Source organism: Phymastichus coffea, unplaced genomic scaffold (genome assembly GCF_024137745.1).
Source record: "Phymastichus coffea isolate CEN01 unplaced genomic scaffold, Cenicafe_Pcof_1.1 PCOF00133, whole genome shotgun sequence".
In the NCBI taxonomy this organism is placed as follows: domain Eukaryota; kingdom Metazoa; phylum Arthropoda; class Insecta; order Hymenoptera; family Eulophidae; genus Phymastichus; species Phymastichus coffea.
Genome location: NW_026706944.1, coordinates 293,356 through 308,095, shown reverse-complemented (window position 1 = coordinate 308,095; position 14,740 = coordinate 293,356). Strand labels below are relative to the sequence as shown.

The window sequence follows — 14,740 nt, the reverse complement described above, 5'->3', positions numbered from 1 at the left end:
GTACAGTGCTAAAAAAGTGTTTTTCACTATAACTCATGAACAAAAACCGATAAATCAGATCTAGATTAATTATTTTTGCTTAATATTAGATAAAATTACATAAAAATAGACGCTGCCTTACTTGTAAAGATACTGCATTCTGCTTACTGATTTAGACACTGCTAGACGACACAGATAGCACTGTACACAGTATAGAACTCATAGGGATATCTGGTGATTAGCAAATGTTTGACCTGTTTTATCGACTAACTGCCGCATATTACTAATTTTTACATTTTCCTCAATTTTGGATAGAAAATCGACAAAAGGAAAATTGTTTCGTAATCCGGGAATAAGGAGCTATCATCCGCTATCGATATTATTTCTTTTTAAGCAGGAGAAAAATGTTTAATGCATTTTGCGCGCTGTACGAACGCCCGATTTTTTTTCGCAATTTTCTTAAAAACGGAAAATCCGGAAATAAAATTTCAAGCGGAGACATAATCCGGAAAAAGGGAGAAAACGTTTTAGCTCATGAAACTCAAAAATACGATTAAAAAATTTTTTTGGGCGTCAGATTCACAAGTCTTACTGTGACTACTATGTGTGGCCAATGGTACACGAGACGAGATAGTACATTACGATACAAGTGCGGGAAAGTAGAGTCTTGTCTCGTGTGTCGTTTACACCCGAGCGAATCGAGGGTGGAAAGGTACACGAGACGGGAAACTCTTTCCCGAACATATGCCGTACCGTATTTTTTGATACGACGTGTGGAAAGTGCGATTTTCAACGCACGTTTTTTGCCGAACGTGCGGGAAAAACGGATTTTCCGCACGGAGTGTCGAAAAACTCTTTCCCGAACATGTTCCGTACCGTATTTTTTGATACAACGTGTGGAAAGTGCGATTTTCAACGTACGTTTTTTGCCGAGCGTGCGGGAAAAACGCACTTTCCGCACGGACTGTCGAAAAAATTATATTACAGCGATACACATAAATGCACGCGTGAAAGATCAGTCGGTAACATAGATCTAAACTTTTGTATATCTCTCAAAATGTATTACTGTAATAAGAAATAATATTTATTTTTTAACGGATGGTTATAATAATATTTTGATTGAATAGAAAAATTGCACACGATTTTTGCTAACGCTTCAACGGATTAATTCTATACAAACCGTATTAAAACGCTATGCTGTATTCAATTTCTACTGATCTGGAAGTGGTTCAACTTTTGAAATTTTTTCATGAATAAAAACTAAATTGCGTGAAATTATTACTGAGTTTTGCTATTTCTGCCAATCATACGCAGTTTTTTCTATAAATCTTCCGGTCAATTGCTCACTGAGTTCTTTCATCCATATATATATATATATATATATATAACATACATATATGTATATTGAAGTGTGTTAAACATATATAATAGTTTAGGTTATGGAACTCAAGATTCGTTCTGAGATTTGCTTCGGTATTTGCTCCAAAGTCTCTGAATTAGTATAATTAGTATAGCAAGTATAAAAATGAATTCAATAGTATAATATTATTATCTAAGAGAATACATAATTTTAACTAATAGAGTTTATAAAATCCGAAAATGATGTCCTTACGATTTTTATCAAGGTTTGAAATAAATATTTTGTATTGTTATTTCAATTAAATTTATTATAACTACACCAATTTATTTTATTGTATCAAATATGTTTCTTAAAACTTTTCTTTAGTTTGAGGAGATTTCCTCCATATTTGAAACAATCAGCGTTACAAGTTCACACATCTGTCGTATTGCTGAACTCCAAAGACTCTTCTTCATCATCATCTTCGTCAGATTCTTCAGATTCAGATTCAGATAAGGAAGAACAAAAAATCAATATCTTTGATAATAAAATTCCTACAGAAAGTTCAAAAGATATTAATGAAACATTGAATACATCTGACATTAATGAGAGATTGAATAATTTGTTGAACAAAATAAATGAGGTAATAATTTCAATTATATACATAGTAGAAATTTTGAAGTATTTTAACAAAATATATTACTAATACAGGCTGCTCAGAAAAAGAAACTTGCCACTTCAAATACAAAACCAGAAATTGATATTAATAGTATACCCAATTTAATTTCAAACACTAATAATGTAGAGGCAGTAACGACAATGCTTAAGTCAAAGACAGCAAAAACAGAGACACCAGATAAAGATACTACATTTTCAATTAATAAAAAAACTGTAAACTTAGCAATTAAACCAAAAAGCATTCGGTTCGGTCAAATAAGCAAAGAAGAAGAATTAAAACAGAAGCCTCACGGTTTGTTGAATTGAAATTTTTAAAGTAATGAAACTCGGGTTATTTAATAATTGGATTGTACATTTTCTATTTAGAATATCAAATAAAGCAAGCTGCCAAAGATATTGCAGAATCACTAGGAGGTGATAAACAGAAAACTGAACTAGAGCTACTGACTAAAGCGTTGAATTTGAATCAAGAAAGTTTAGATATATTAAAAGAGGAAGGTTCTATGGATCTTAGGTTTGCTAAAGAATTTTTACATATGTTTGTTAAAAATGTTAAGTACTTTTTCATAAAGAAAATTGATTTTTAGTGGATTATTATCAAAAATGAAAGTTGATACCACAAGCCCTAACAAAAGGATAGAGAAGAATTCTAAGAATTTTAAAATGGCAAAAAATAAATTTAAACAATTTTCTATAGGTGAATCAGTGTTATATAAAAAATCTATAACAAAACCAAAAAGGTGCGAACTAGTTGTACATTGTTAAAAATATTAATTGACATTAATAATTAAATTTGTTGTTTCATTTTAGCCATGCACAATCTGGAAAAAATGAATTGAACACTCCTGTTCAACCAATGGGCATTTTGAATGAAATTTGCACAGATAACAAAGATGAATTACAGTTACCAACTTGGAATACTCTGGAAAAAAGAGAAATAAGACTAGCTGAACTCACTGTTCCACAAAATGTATTTCAAGAACTGATCCAGTGGACGAATGAGGGAAAAATATGGCATTTCCCTATTGATAATGAGCAAGGTAAGCAAACAGTAAAATCATATACGTAATTTGAAAAAGTACAATCTATTAAATTACTTTAATCTATAATTGTAGGAATGGAAGTTGAAACAAATGTTCACTTTTCTGAACACGTTTTTATGGAACGTCATTTGAAAGATTGGTGTCCTAAGAAAGGTCCAATCAGACATTTTATGGAATTAGTGTGTACTGGTTTATCCAAAAATGCTTACATGACAGTAGAAGAAAAAGTAGGTCACATTACATGGTATAAAAACTACTTTGAAGATAAAAAAGAATTATTACATGAACTTGGAGTTTTAGATAATAAAGTACAGACAGGTCAAAAGCAAATTGAAGCTTAAATTAAAAAATTTTGTAAAAAGAATATGTTAGAAAATTTTGTTACATAAATTACGTTATTTAATTCAAGTATTTTTATTAACATGAATACTTCCAATTCATCAGCATTTGATTACAAATCTATTGAAACAACAAAAATTTAATTTGGTGTATATTTAACATTGAGTTTTTCAAAAGAAACGATTTTTCAAAGCTATTTTTAATATTACCTTTTTATTCAGTAGATTATTTATTTACTCATCTATAAAAATTTACAAAATCAAAAGTTACAAAGTACTTAAAATTAAATATTCCAAATTATTTTTTTTAATTTTCGGAGTGTATACGCAATGGTAATTTTGATTTTTCCTTTTCAAGATGGCTATCTTGACTACGTATTACTAACTCAATATCACGTAATGTGTCCGTCAGCTGTCTTTTGCTGTTCGCGTTTAACGATCGGGGAGCAGTTAAGCTCCTTTAGTTTTAAAAATGATAGATTTACGTGATCCAAATACAACCAGTAGTCCTATACGTGATAGCAGACAAAAGGATAATATTATCTCTTCTTGTAAGTATTCTTTTATAAAAATCCTCTCTCTATTACTTATACAAAAACCTTCAATAGAAAGATGGATTCTAACCTCAAAAATGGTAAAAAAGCACGTTATATTCTTATACATGAATTTATTTTCACGTCACTGGCATATTACAATTATGTAACGAATTTATTAGAATATATTAAAATGATTATTATTGCCAATTATTATTTATTAAATTGTGTATTTCAACTTGTATTTTATGAACTTGACTTGATTTTGACAAGTTCAGAATGATGTATCAGTCATGTTTTTATATAATGTAAATGTAAATGTAAAATGTAAATAACAATTGAACCTAATCTTCGTAAATAGTACAATATTTATTTACTGACTGTGCAAGATGTAATATTACATTTATTTAATAGTTTTAACTATCGAATAATATATATTTTTGATTTTTGTGTATTTTTTTCTAAAATATAACTATTACAATTTTCATTAATATTTAATAATATATTAAAATGGTAATTTATTTACAGTTGGAAGCCAACCACATTTATCATCTCTTAGTCCATATTTAAATTATGATCCAGTATATTTTCCTCCAAGTCAGCCAGAATTCATATTCCCAGAAGGAGCCGTTAAACAGAGAGGTCGCTTTGAATTAGCTTTCAGTCAAATTGGTGCAGCTTGTATAGCTGGAGCTGGAATTGGTGGTGCAACAGGATTTTATAAAGGTTTAAAAGCAACAACACTTGCAGGACAAACTGGAAAACTTAGGAGAACACAGTAAGTTTCATTTAACACAAAGAAACATTAATACATTAACTTAATTAAATAATATTTATATTACAAAATTTATTTTCTAGAATGATAAATCATGTTATGAAACATGGCTCATCACTGGCTAATACATTTGGAGTTGTAACAGTGATGTACAGTGGTTTTGGTGTTTTGTTTTCATGGGCTAGGGGGACAGACGATTCTATAAACACATTAGCAGCAGCTTCAGCCACAGGGATGCTTTTTAAGTCTACAGGTATCTATTTAATTAATAAAATTATTGTTTCAAATTTTTATTGTTTAATTGCTTATTTATTTATTTAGTTATTGTTATTGTTTGATTATCATTTAACTACTACTTTATTTTTATAGCTGGTCTGAAACGATGTGTAATAGGCGGAGGCATTGGCTTTGGAATTGCAGCTGCAATCTGTTTATGGAACAGTAGGGAAGCCTTTTCTGACATTATGCATCATCGCATGAATCCGGCGTAAGGCTGGGTGTGTGCCAGTCTTTTTCTTAGCCAACCCTATCCTTTATGAGTGTTCTTACTCCATTTCCCAAAGTAGTATTCTTTTTCATTACTTATGTACGAAAAATGCTAACTGTACAAGCCTTATTCAGCATTTTTACATGTTTTGTTTAAAATCATGTTAAGTTTATATTGAAGTCTGCTGTTTCATTATATTTTGTCAACTTTTTTATGTTGTTTGTTAATAAAATCTTATTTTAGAGATTTACATCAAGTAATCTTATTCAATATGGTAAAACCAACACTAATATTAATAATTGGAGTAGGAGCATTCATAAATAATCCCAAAATGGAGCCAGTTTATTAATAGATATGAAATCGAAAATTGTTTTGAAATACTTTTATTTAGCTAAAATACCTACAAAATTGATTGAAAGGTTGGCATGATTGTCCTCTATAAGTATGTAAAACCGGACTACATTAGTATTCAGCATACTGAACAAGAATTAAAAATTTCATTATATTTATTAAATAGTTTTAGTTTGTTTTAAATTTAATGTGATGCTCAGCAATTTGATAGTGAAAGTAAAAGTTGATCTGTAAAACTAAACGATATTGGCAAAAACTTTCTTCTTACCAAATTGTAAATTTATTTACTTAATTGATACACATATATTGTTAAGAACAAACCCTGTATATATATTTTATATGCAAAATTGCTTGGCCATTGAAAATAATAATTATTTAGTTCTACTTAATTGAGGAACAGTTTTACCGAAAATTCTAGAACAATGAAAATTGGCTCCTTGTATACATCAATTCACCATCCTTATAAAACGTAACTCATTTCTCCATAATGCACCTGTTCAGCTAATGAGTTTGAAATCGTTTATAAATTTTTATTGTCATTATAGTAAATAGAACTTTTTTCCCCAACTAAAAAGCTACAAATATTAAAAATGCTACAATGAGTCTTATTCAATAATACAAATGCATTAAAAAGTGTTTTTTTTCACTGTTTGAATTGCAGATTTAACTGACAATTCATCATCTGTGACTTCTAGTTATTACCGGTGAAGTTCCCTTCCAATTTTTGTACGTAATTGAAAATGACGAATTGTAAGTCGAACGAGACATTGCACGAATAAAGAAATTAGCATTCGATTAAAAAACTATAGACGATTCCGATTGTTGAATTATAAGAGGATATTTGTATATAGTAAAACGAAAAATGTAGGATGTAAAGTTTAAAGAGATGTAAAGATTTTAACCTTTCTGTGTGGATACACGTATGTTACAATAAATTAATTAGTGAGAATTGAACAACTGCGAACTCGAGCTAATAGCGAAAACATTGTACATTAAAATATGCATAATAAATTGACATTTGGTTTAAATAATATATACATTTTTTATATGCAATTATAGTAAGAGAAAATCGCGCACATTTAACAAGCATTGAGGTTGGTGTATATACTTTTTCAAATATTCAAAATTCAATTTTTGTTTTCCTAAAAAATTTTCCTATATTTTTATTTTTTATTTTAATTATTTTTTTAATTATAAAAATGTAATGACATGCGGAGTGAAATCATTTTATTTGTGATATGATTGGCTGAATATAGTCACGTGAGTTACTGTCATGAGCAAATTTTAATTATTTTATTTATTTTTTTTAATTATAAAAATGTAATGACATGCGGAGTGAAGTCATTTTATTTGTGATATGATTGGCTGAATATAGTCACGTGAGTTACTGTCATGAGCAAATTGGCACTATAAGTGATAAACCTAGGCATTTTACATCGATTGATACTCAATTAATTTAACGAATAAAAAAAAGTATAACAATTTGTAGATATTGTAAAGATAATAAAACGCACATTTTCTCAACAGCCTAACCTTAAATTAATACGAAAAAGTATAATCTTAATGCACTCCAATTACATTTATTTATATAAAGACATATAAATTTATTAAATATCTTTATTGTTATGTTTAGCTTTTCGTCTATAACAATTTCATTTTGATTCAAGCGTAAAATTGAACATTACTGAATTGAAGCAAGAGATGAGTGATTTGACGATTCTAGTGCAAAGAAAAAAGTTTACAGGTGAATCAGTTTTTGAATAGGTATTTATCAGAAAAATAAAAATAAATGAAAAATATTATGTCTCGTAAATACCGGTATAAGACTCGCATAATGACCGTCAGAAGCTTTTGCTATCATCTATATCCGTGTTTAACCTCCAATTTTTTAAACAACCGTAATCAAAATTATTTTCTATTTTCTCAGGCATCAAATGATATTTTTGCGCATAGGTTCTAGAATCATTTCAGCTTACTTCAGAATTTTTCCATTTATGAATGCTTTTATAAACAGTCAAAAATGTGAGTTCCTATAAGATCACATATGTTACTTTTAATCGCTAATATCTTATTTTTCAAGTTCTGAAGTGTCACAAAATTTGAACCATACTTCTCAGCACTTTAATACACACATATCCTCTAAGTATCAAAATAAAGATTTACATTTTTGTTTCTCTTAGACATAGTACTACCTTATTATAATTACATTTTGAACGGTAGCGTTCAAAATGTAATTATTATATACCTCCACAAAAATAATTTTGTGGAGGTATATAAAGATTATAATTCATCCATATTATTGTTAATATTATTACTTGGAGCAGGTTTTGTCAAAATTACATGAAATAGTACGAAAGTTGTACCCAAATCGAAAGCTTAATATATGAACAGCTATGTATCCCATAAAAAAGTGGAGCATATATATATATATAGAGAGAGAGAGAGAAGCTTCGAGACGATCGTCAAACAAACGCGCACCTGCTTTCACGCGCATCATCGGTTCTAATCTTATCTGATAGTGTCTTAACTAAGACGAGCAGTCTCATCAGTGGCGTTTTCACCGTAATAAGCGCCTGCACCCGCTTTCTCGACAAACCCGTCTCTCCAAAAAGTCCAATTCTTGCAGTCGCCATTCAACTCCTCTCGCACGCGCTAGCTCATTTTTAAAAGTCCCGTTCTCGTGATTGTTAGCTTGTTCTTGAATTCTCCATCAAAGACAAGTGCATTGTCTCGGGGTAAGTAACGATCACTCTCTCATACTTCCATCGAGATTATAAAAAAATTGTCTTATCGCCTTTCGCTCGACGATACACACTTTCGATCAATGGTTTATTGTGGTTTATTGCTGTAAGGAGAATATGATTATTCTTTAATTGTGTTTTTTTAATTGTGCCTACTCTTAAAGAAATTTGTTACTTTTGAAATGCTCAGTTAATCGTGTTTATCGTGTGTAAACGTAGGATTCTATTAATATTGTATGTCTTCGTGTTACAAAATAGTAGGTTCAGGGAACCTGTTTTTTGTATTGGTCTAATTTCTAGCTGTATTGGTGTACAGTATATAAAAAAGCATCGCTAACGCTCAAACGTGCAAAATTTTCATACTTGAAATTTTCATAGTGAACGAGTACAGGGCGTTTTTATCAATGTCGATTTACAGCGAACGACGACAGGAGATTACGATATTTTTCCTAACAGATTGTCGCCTCTGCAACTTCAATTATTATCTGTTTTGTGTATTTCAAAGAGCAACGTCGCGCTGTGAAATTGTCAGCTCTTGGAAATACATTCCTTCCAAGGAAATCGTGCAAATCCTGCAAAAAATTCAATTGCACGCAAGATACTATTATTTTTTATCCAGCGTGTTTGATTGCGTTGCACATAGGCGGTAAAAGCAAATATTTGAGTTCCCTCTCTTCTATCTGGCGCGCAAGTGGGTTTATCCGCGCGTTGGGAAGCATAGTCCCTTGCACACATGTAAACGTTCCGCAGTCAAACCGATAAGTGCATTAGCGTTCGGTAGCTAATTGATGAGGACTTTGATCAGTCAAGGACGCCATCATGGTCGTCAGTCTTCTTTCCTACCATTACTGTGTATTTCGCACAATCGTCAAAATTAATAGAAGTAAAAGCCAAAATGACTGACCATTCGGTCAAACGAAATTACTTGTGAATAAAATATTACTCAAAAATTAATTACGCCAGGGAAGTCATCACTTCAAGCGCTTTTTTCGATCCATTAAGCTTGATTGCTTTTGTTATAGAATATTGTCTACTGACCAGACCGTTATTTTGTTTGACATTCGAGAATTTTTCGAACGATTTCATATGTGACGACGATAAAATAGTTTCTAAGGATGAAGTGTTGCTTAATTTATGTTTTCTTTATAATCATCGACGGTGATTGGCGAGTAAATACAAGACGCAGCATAATCTTTACTGATTTTTTACAATGTTGACTGAGCGTACGTTCGTAGAATAATCTACATCGTAAGTCTTTACTTGCCGGAAGTGAGCGAAAAATTTCGATGCGATATGATTTTTGACATTTGTAGCTTCTTGGAACAAAATCAATAGCTGGCATTTTTAGGCTTTTGAGGAACATACAATTATGTCTTTTTAATTTACGTGTGACTGGATAAAGATTTGTCGTAGTTTTAGTTGTAGATTCGAAATCATTTTGTAATCTTAGTTTTACAAAAACATGAGTAATTCATTTTCGATACCAAGTACTCAAAGGCGTGACTGTTGGCATTGTAAACGTAACTATATAGTCAAGCGCACCGCATCCTGAAAACATATTTCTTTACTCTTTGTTATGAATACTTACGTAGTTGTAATAACTTTGAAAACATCATATGGTATGAAGGAAAATCTTAATCGCTAGAAGTTGATAACACACATGAAAGTGTCGTTGATAGTCTACTATTAAATCAATTATAAAGTAGCTTTCAATGTAACATAAATATTAGGAGAACGAATCCATGTTTATAATATAAGCAGCTTACAACTGGGTGTAATGGCAAAAGCGCTCCAACGGAAAAAATAAATGAAGTAGGTGGTCGTACTTACTCCGTGCGCGCTTCCGGAAAAACATTGACATTACACTCGCGAGCCGAACGGAGGATGGTTGGAAAGAAAAATCGATGTCCTGAATAAAAGAGTGGACTTGAGCAAATGCTCGTAAACGGTCGGCTCCGTTGTGCGCATCAATCTCAAACACAAACGTCCTATTTATAAGTGCCCTTGATGTTGGAGTATGCTTACTTCCGACGCATCGTTTTCCGTCGGATCGACCGTCTCCCTGACTCGCGCACGATCTTGACGAATCAATTCTGCACTTTTACGATTGTTTGGACTGGCCATTGCTCGCGCATGGACCTTAATCGCATTAATCTAACGTCGACGCTGCAGCTATTGCTGTGTGACGCTTTCGGCACGAGTAACTCCGGCAATGACGATGAGAATATTCCCATCGAAAAGAAAAACGTTTCTGTAGACTGATTTCGCGAAAAGTAGCTTGTTCCGGATCTACGGGCCCGATTCATTCCATCGTCGACAAATGGTGACCTAAGCGCGATATAATTTCAGTACAAGTGTAAGTTCTGCCGCGAGCCCAGCGGACGATGCGAGTCCAACCAGCAGGCGCTACTTGACATCTGCGACACCCGATATATAGCTAAATAAAGGAAAGCCGAAACCACTTGGTCACTGATGAGACGACTTTGAAGGATGAGAGCAACGATGGACGCGGCGAAAGCCGAGTACATGCTGGGAGTGCTGTACCTGGGTGCAGCTGCAGCATCGGTGATCTCCGTATCGTCTCTGGCGGTGACGTGGCAACATTGGACCTGGACCCTCGACGTTTGCATAGACGTCGATTGCGGATGCATCCTCTACGGGGTCAACACGTTCAGTACCTTTATGGGCGGTGACAGCAAGCTCTGCGTGTTCGGCTCGACGGGTCTCGCGCCAGCGGTATTCATCGGCCTTGTGCTTGGCATCTATCACGCTTACCGCAGCTGCATACCTCGCACGCTTGGCGAGCCGCGAACTATCAGTGCCACGAGCGACAGCGACACCAGGTACTCGTCGAAAGCTTCACCGTTTATTGGGCTCGTGCTTTAGCTCGGCCTGGGCTTTCAAGCTTCATTGTCTAGGCTGAACCTTTCAGCTTGTAACTCTGCACTCGATCTGAAATGATGTAGCCTGTAAGAATGATGCTCGAATCGCTCGAAAGCTTTAAGAGCTCCTATATAACATAATTGCTAGTAGCGTTGATTTCAGGTATAACTCCGAGGGTCGAGTGGTGGTAATTGGGCCGAAGCAAAGGTCACCCTGCAAGCAATGGGTACCGGCTGGCTTCATAGCCATACTCATATGTTGCCTCTCCCTCGCTCATGCAGTCGTTCTCACTGACGGGTATTACAAGACTTGCGAGCAGTATCGCAGAAATTTGGTTCGTTTACTCAACTCTACTGGCCAAGAACTTCAGGTAACTGTTGCTTACTTGTACACTGTCTCAAAATACATTAGAGATTCATCCATGGAATTATCACTTGTCATAACATTCAGTCTGATCAATCGAGATCTTTACTACTTGCGTCCGCGCTCTATCTTTTTTTAATTTCAAATTCGTACGGAAAATTTTATGACTAAACAGTTTTTCTGTAATGAAATCCGAGCTTAGCAATTACTCATAAGTATATTATTCTGATATATTTATTAATGACAACTGCAAAAAACAATTAGCAATTAACAAATCTTTAGTACGAATTTTCGTACTATATTACATGAACTTGAAAGTTATCTTTAATTCCATATTAAATCTATTTTTTACCAGGCAATCCATAACAGACTGTCATGCGGAGCGATTCTTGATTTCATGGATTACATTCAGCCAGATGCCAACAATTGGCGGCGGGGGGACATAATCAATACTGGTTTAGCTCTCCAAATTGCCTTAATATCGTCCTGGTGCAATTTTTTCATTTGGGCTACTGTATTCTTCATAAACCTGAATATGGCAAGGCAGAGGCTCAAAAGTTTAGATGAAAAGTTATTCTGCTGTTGAGAGAGTGACTGATTTTTATTATTAGTATTATTAGTATCCGATTGATTTTAATATAAAAATCATTGATCGTATTATGTATTAAACGTTATAAACTATTTTTTTAAGCACATAAAACCTACATCATGAAATATACACGATTAAGTATATAGTATTTAATAACAAATTTATTATATTCATATGCAGTAATTAATGTATTACTTTACAAATAGATGTTTGATGTAATAAAAAATTTTATGAGTCAAGTTTTTGCAACGAAATTATGTATCTATTGAAATTGAATGTTGTAAATTTATTTTTCAACTATTTAAATTAATCTGCATTAAGCGTAATAATATATTGTTTTAACTATACTTTTTATTATACACGGTAAATATACGAGATAGGATATAACCGACTTTTTCTTGCATGGCAGAGATACACGTGTTGACGATCAGCAAAGTTAAAGAGCGTTGAGTGCGAATAGTATCCAAATAGATACTGACCGCTTCTATACCACTTTGTTCATGGGCTAGCGATATTTTCATACATAAGCGCATACAAACACATATGTATACAATAAAATGCATCTATTTTTTAATCTTACTTTTTTAATCTTACTTTTTTAATTTTTTTAAATTTTATCAATTTTGAATCGACAACTGGGCCATTATAGCGACTATCTATCTTTTTATTTCAATAAAATTCTTTAAATCGAAGTTATTTTTTAGTAACAAAGCTTTATATAGCAGGAAGAAATCGATGTTACATTTGTTGGAGTTGGAACCAGCTGGGGAAGAAAAGAATTTAAAATTCATACGCGAAACTTGACATTAAAATCAAAGTAAATGCAAGAAACATTGAAACTTCCTCCAAGTGGTTATAAGTATACATATTGTAGGTACATACGGTCATCGTTACATAAAAGGCTCCCCACTGAAAACATACGTATCAAACCTGTGCACAGTTTCTATAAAAAACATAAAAATTGTGTACAAAATTGGTAGAAGATTTGTTTAAAACTTGTACAAAACTTTTGCAAAACTTGTACAAGATTTGTACATATCTCATACATATCTCATTCAGATCTTGAATAAAAATTTGTACGAATTTTTTACAAATTAATAATTTTTTCAATAAAATAATTAATAATTATTATCATTATAAAATCAATTTTCTTCATTATATAATGTATCCTAACTAATTTTGATTTCATGAATATCCTCCTGGAAATAGACAATAAGATCTTCCATAAGAATTTGAAGTCTATTAATTAAAAAAAATAATTTTCATTATTATTTTAGAACAATTAACTATTTTATTTACGATTTAATTACTGTATGCTCGAGCCGATGTTCAAGCCTAATCGCTATACACGTAGTATAATATATTACAAAAATTATCCGCCAGCCTAGAAATTATGGAACTGGAAATGTTAATCCATTGTCTGATTTCTCTTATATACTTGTATAATTTTTTTTATTTCCAATATTATTTATAATCTGTATATTGAACAATGAGTAAATGGTATTACAATAATCAGCGATTAGTGACAATAATATTTGTAATATTACACATAGATGCTTCATCAATGTTCTGGACCAGTGTGTTAAATACTGTATGCTATATTAGTTTTTTATAAATGCTAATTTATATTTTTTGAATTTTGAATTGTTGTTGGTGTTGTGTGCATTAGTTACTTGGCTAGGCGATTTGAATGCTCCTTTATCCTATTGGTATATTTTCTGCAAGCTTCTATTATTTCTTCTGTTACAGTTTGTATATTAGCATCTTTTCTTATATATTCGTTTGTGACAAACCATCGTACATCTGTGATGGAACGTAGTGTTTTATTTTGAAATCTTTCTATATCAATATTTGATTTTGTGGCTGTACCCCAGAGCTGTATGCCATATATCCATATCGGTTTAATTATGGATTTATATATAAGTAGTTAATTTTTAATGGAGTTTGGATTTTGTTCCAAAAAGCCAATAATATTTTCTCATCTGTAGATTAAGATGTTTCCGTTTAGTCAATATATGGTTTCTTCGTATTAATCGACGATCTAGGTACATTTCAAGATATTTTGGTTTGTCTCCTTGTGAGATTGATTGATTGTTTATATATATTGGTGGATAAGTTCCTTTTTTTTTGATATATGTTATTTGAATTGATTTGATTTCAATTATCATTATCCTTCATTGGTTAAACCAGTTTATTGCTGTATCCAAATATTTTTGCATATTGTAGGAGGCTGTTGCTTCATTAGCATATGATATTAGTATAGCTGTATCGTCTGCGTACGTAACGATGTTGACGTTTTCCATGGATGGGAGATCATGGGTATATACTAAGTATAATATGAGACCGAGAACTTTTCCTTGGGGGACTCCGGCTTTTAGTGGGTGTAGTTCAGTTTATCCTTACTTTCTAGTTTCTAGAAAAGTTCTAGAACTTAGATAAGATTTTAGCAATAAGTAGAAATCTTTTGGTACAATTTTATTAAGTTTATATAAAAGTCCTTCGTGCTATACTTTATAAAAAGCTTGAGCTACATCAAGAAAGGCTGCATTACAGTATTTGTAATATTGTAGCACGGGGACCGAATTGATGTTCTGATATTATTTTTTGCTCTATTAATATTTTATTTAATCTTTTAAGTATT

The 14,740-nt window shown here is 32.1% G+C and overlaps 3 protein-coding genes across 8 annotated transcripts; all 3 read left to right on the top strand.

The window, feature by feature from the left end:
* The first annotated feature begins 1,395 nt into the window (after positions 1–1,395).
* LOC131671698 (small ribosomal subunit protein mS31) lies at positions 1,396–3,421 on the top strand. Its single transcript, XM_058948319.1, has 7 exons — positions 1,396–1,604; positions 1,706–1,961; positions 2,030–2,288; positions 2,363–2,510; positions 2,584–2,736; positions 2,807–3,036; positions 3,112–3,421. Exons 1-7 carry the CDS (start codon positions 1,579–1,581, stop codon positions 3,378–3,380), a joined length of 1,341 nt encoding a protein of 446 aa, XP_058804302.1. The 5' UTR covers positions 1,396–1,578; the 3' UTR covers positions 3,381–3,421.
* Positions 3,422–3,794: 373 nt separating this feature from the next.
* On the top strand, positions 3,795–6,548 carry LOC131671693 (mitochondrial import inner membrane translocase subunit Tim23). 3 transcript variants are annotated; one of them, XM_058948311.1, is made up of 5 exons: positions 3,795–3,928; positions 4,439–4,688; positions 4,769–4,938; positions 5,055–5,126; positions 6,185–6,548. In XM_058948311.1, exons 1-5 carry the CDS (start codon positions 3,850–3,852, stop codon positions 6,229–6,231), a joined length of 618 nt encoding a protein of 205 aa, XP_058804294.1. In that variant the 5' UTR covers positions 3,795–3,849; the 3' UTR covers positions 6,232–6,548. The 3 variants fall into 3 exon arrangements, with proteins under 3 accessions (XP_058804294.1, XP_058804293.1, XP_058804292.1); XM_058948310.1 differs by having other exon boundaries at positions 5,055–5,182; XM_058948309.1 differs by having other exon boundaries at positions 5,055–6,548.
* A 657-nt stretch (positions 6,549–7,205) lies between these two features.
* Positions 7,206–12,598, top strand: LOC131671696 (uncharacterized). 4 transcript variants are annotated; one of them, XM_058948316.1, is made up of 4 exons: positions 7,206–7,267; positions 10,614–11,107; positions 11,295–11,517; positions 11,866–12,598. In XM_058948316.1, the coding sequence occupies exons 2-4, from the start codon at positions 10,755–10,757 to the stop codon at positions 12,094–12,096; spliced, it is 807 nt and encodes a 268-aa protein (XP_058804299.1). In that variant the 5' UTR covers positions 7,206–7,267; positions 10,614–10,754; the 3' UTR covers positions 12,097–12,598. The 4 variants fall into 4 exon arrangements, with proteins under 4 accessions (XP_058804299.1, XP_058804300.1, XP_058804298.1 ...); XM_058948317.1 differs by lacking the exon at positions 7,206–7,267 and adding an exon at positions 8,090–8,258 and having other exon boundaries at positions 11,298–11,517; XM_058948315.1 differs by lacking the exon at positions 7,206–7,267 and adding an exon at positions 8,090–8,258.
* The last annotated feature ends 2,142 nt before the right edge of the window (positions 12,599–14,740 follow it).

Excerpts from the sequence above, each read along its gene's own strand:
- LOC131671693 (XM_058948310.1), top strand. The coding sequence starts at position 3,850 with ATGATAGATTTACGTGATCCAAATACAACCAGTAGTCCTATACGTGAT. Across the intron at positions 4,689-4,768 it reads GGAAAACTTAGGAGAACACA|AATGATAAATCATGTTATGA; the intron begins GTAAGTTTCATT and ends TTTATTTTCTAG. Across the intron at positions 4,939-5,054 it reads GATGCTTTTTAAGTCTACAG|CTGGTCTGAAACGATGTGTA; the intron begins GTATCTATTTAA and ends TTATTTTTATAG.
- LOC131671698 (XM_058948319.1), top strand. The coding sequence starts at position 1,579 with ATGATGTCCTTACGATTTTTATCAAG. Across the intron at positions 1,605-1,705 it reads TCCTTACGATTTTTATCAAG|TTTGAGGAGATTTCCTCCAT; the intron begins GTTTGAAATAAA and ends ACTTTTCTTTAG. Across the intron at positions 2,511-2,583 it reads GAAGGTTCTATGGATCTTAG|TGGATTATTATCAAAAATGA; the intron begins GTTTGCTAAAGA and ends ATTGATTTTTAG.
- LOC131671696 (XM_058948316.1), top strand. The coding sequence starts at position 10,755 with ATGAGAGCAACGATGGACGCGGCGAAAGCCGAGTACATGCTGGGAGTG. Across the intron at positions 11,108-11,294 it reads ACGAGCGACAGCGACACCAG|TAGCGTTGATTTCAGGTATA; the intron begins GTACTCGTCGAA and ends CATAATTGCTAG. Across the intron at positions 11,518-11,865 it reads CTACTGGCCAAGAACTTCAG|GCAATCCATAACAGACTGTC; the intron begins GTAACTGTTGCT and ends ATTTTTTACCAG.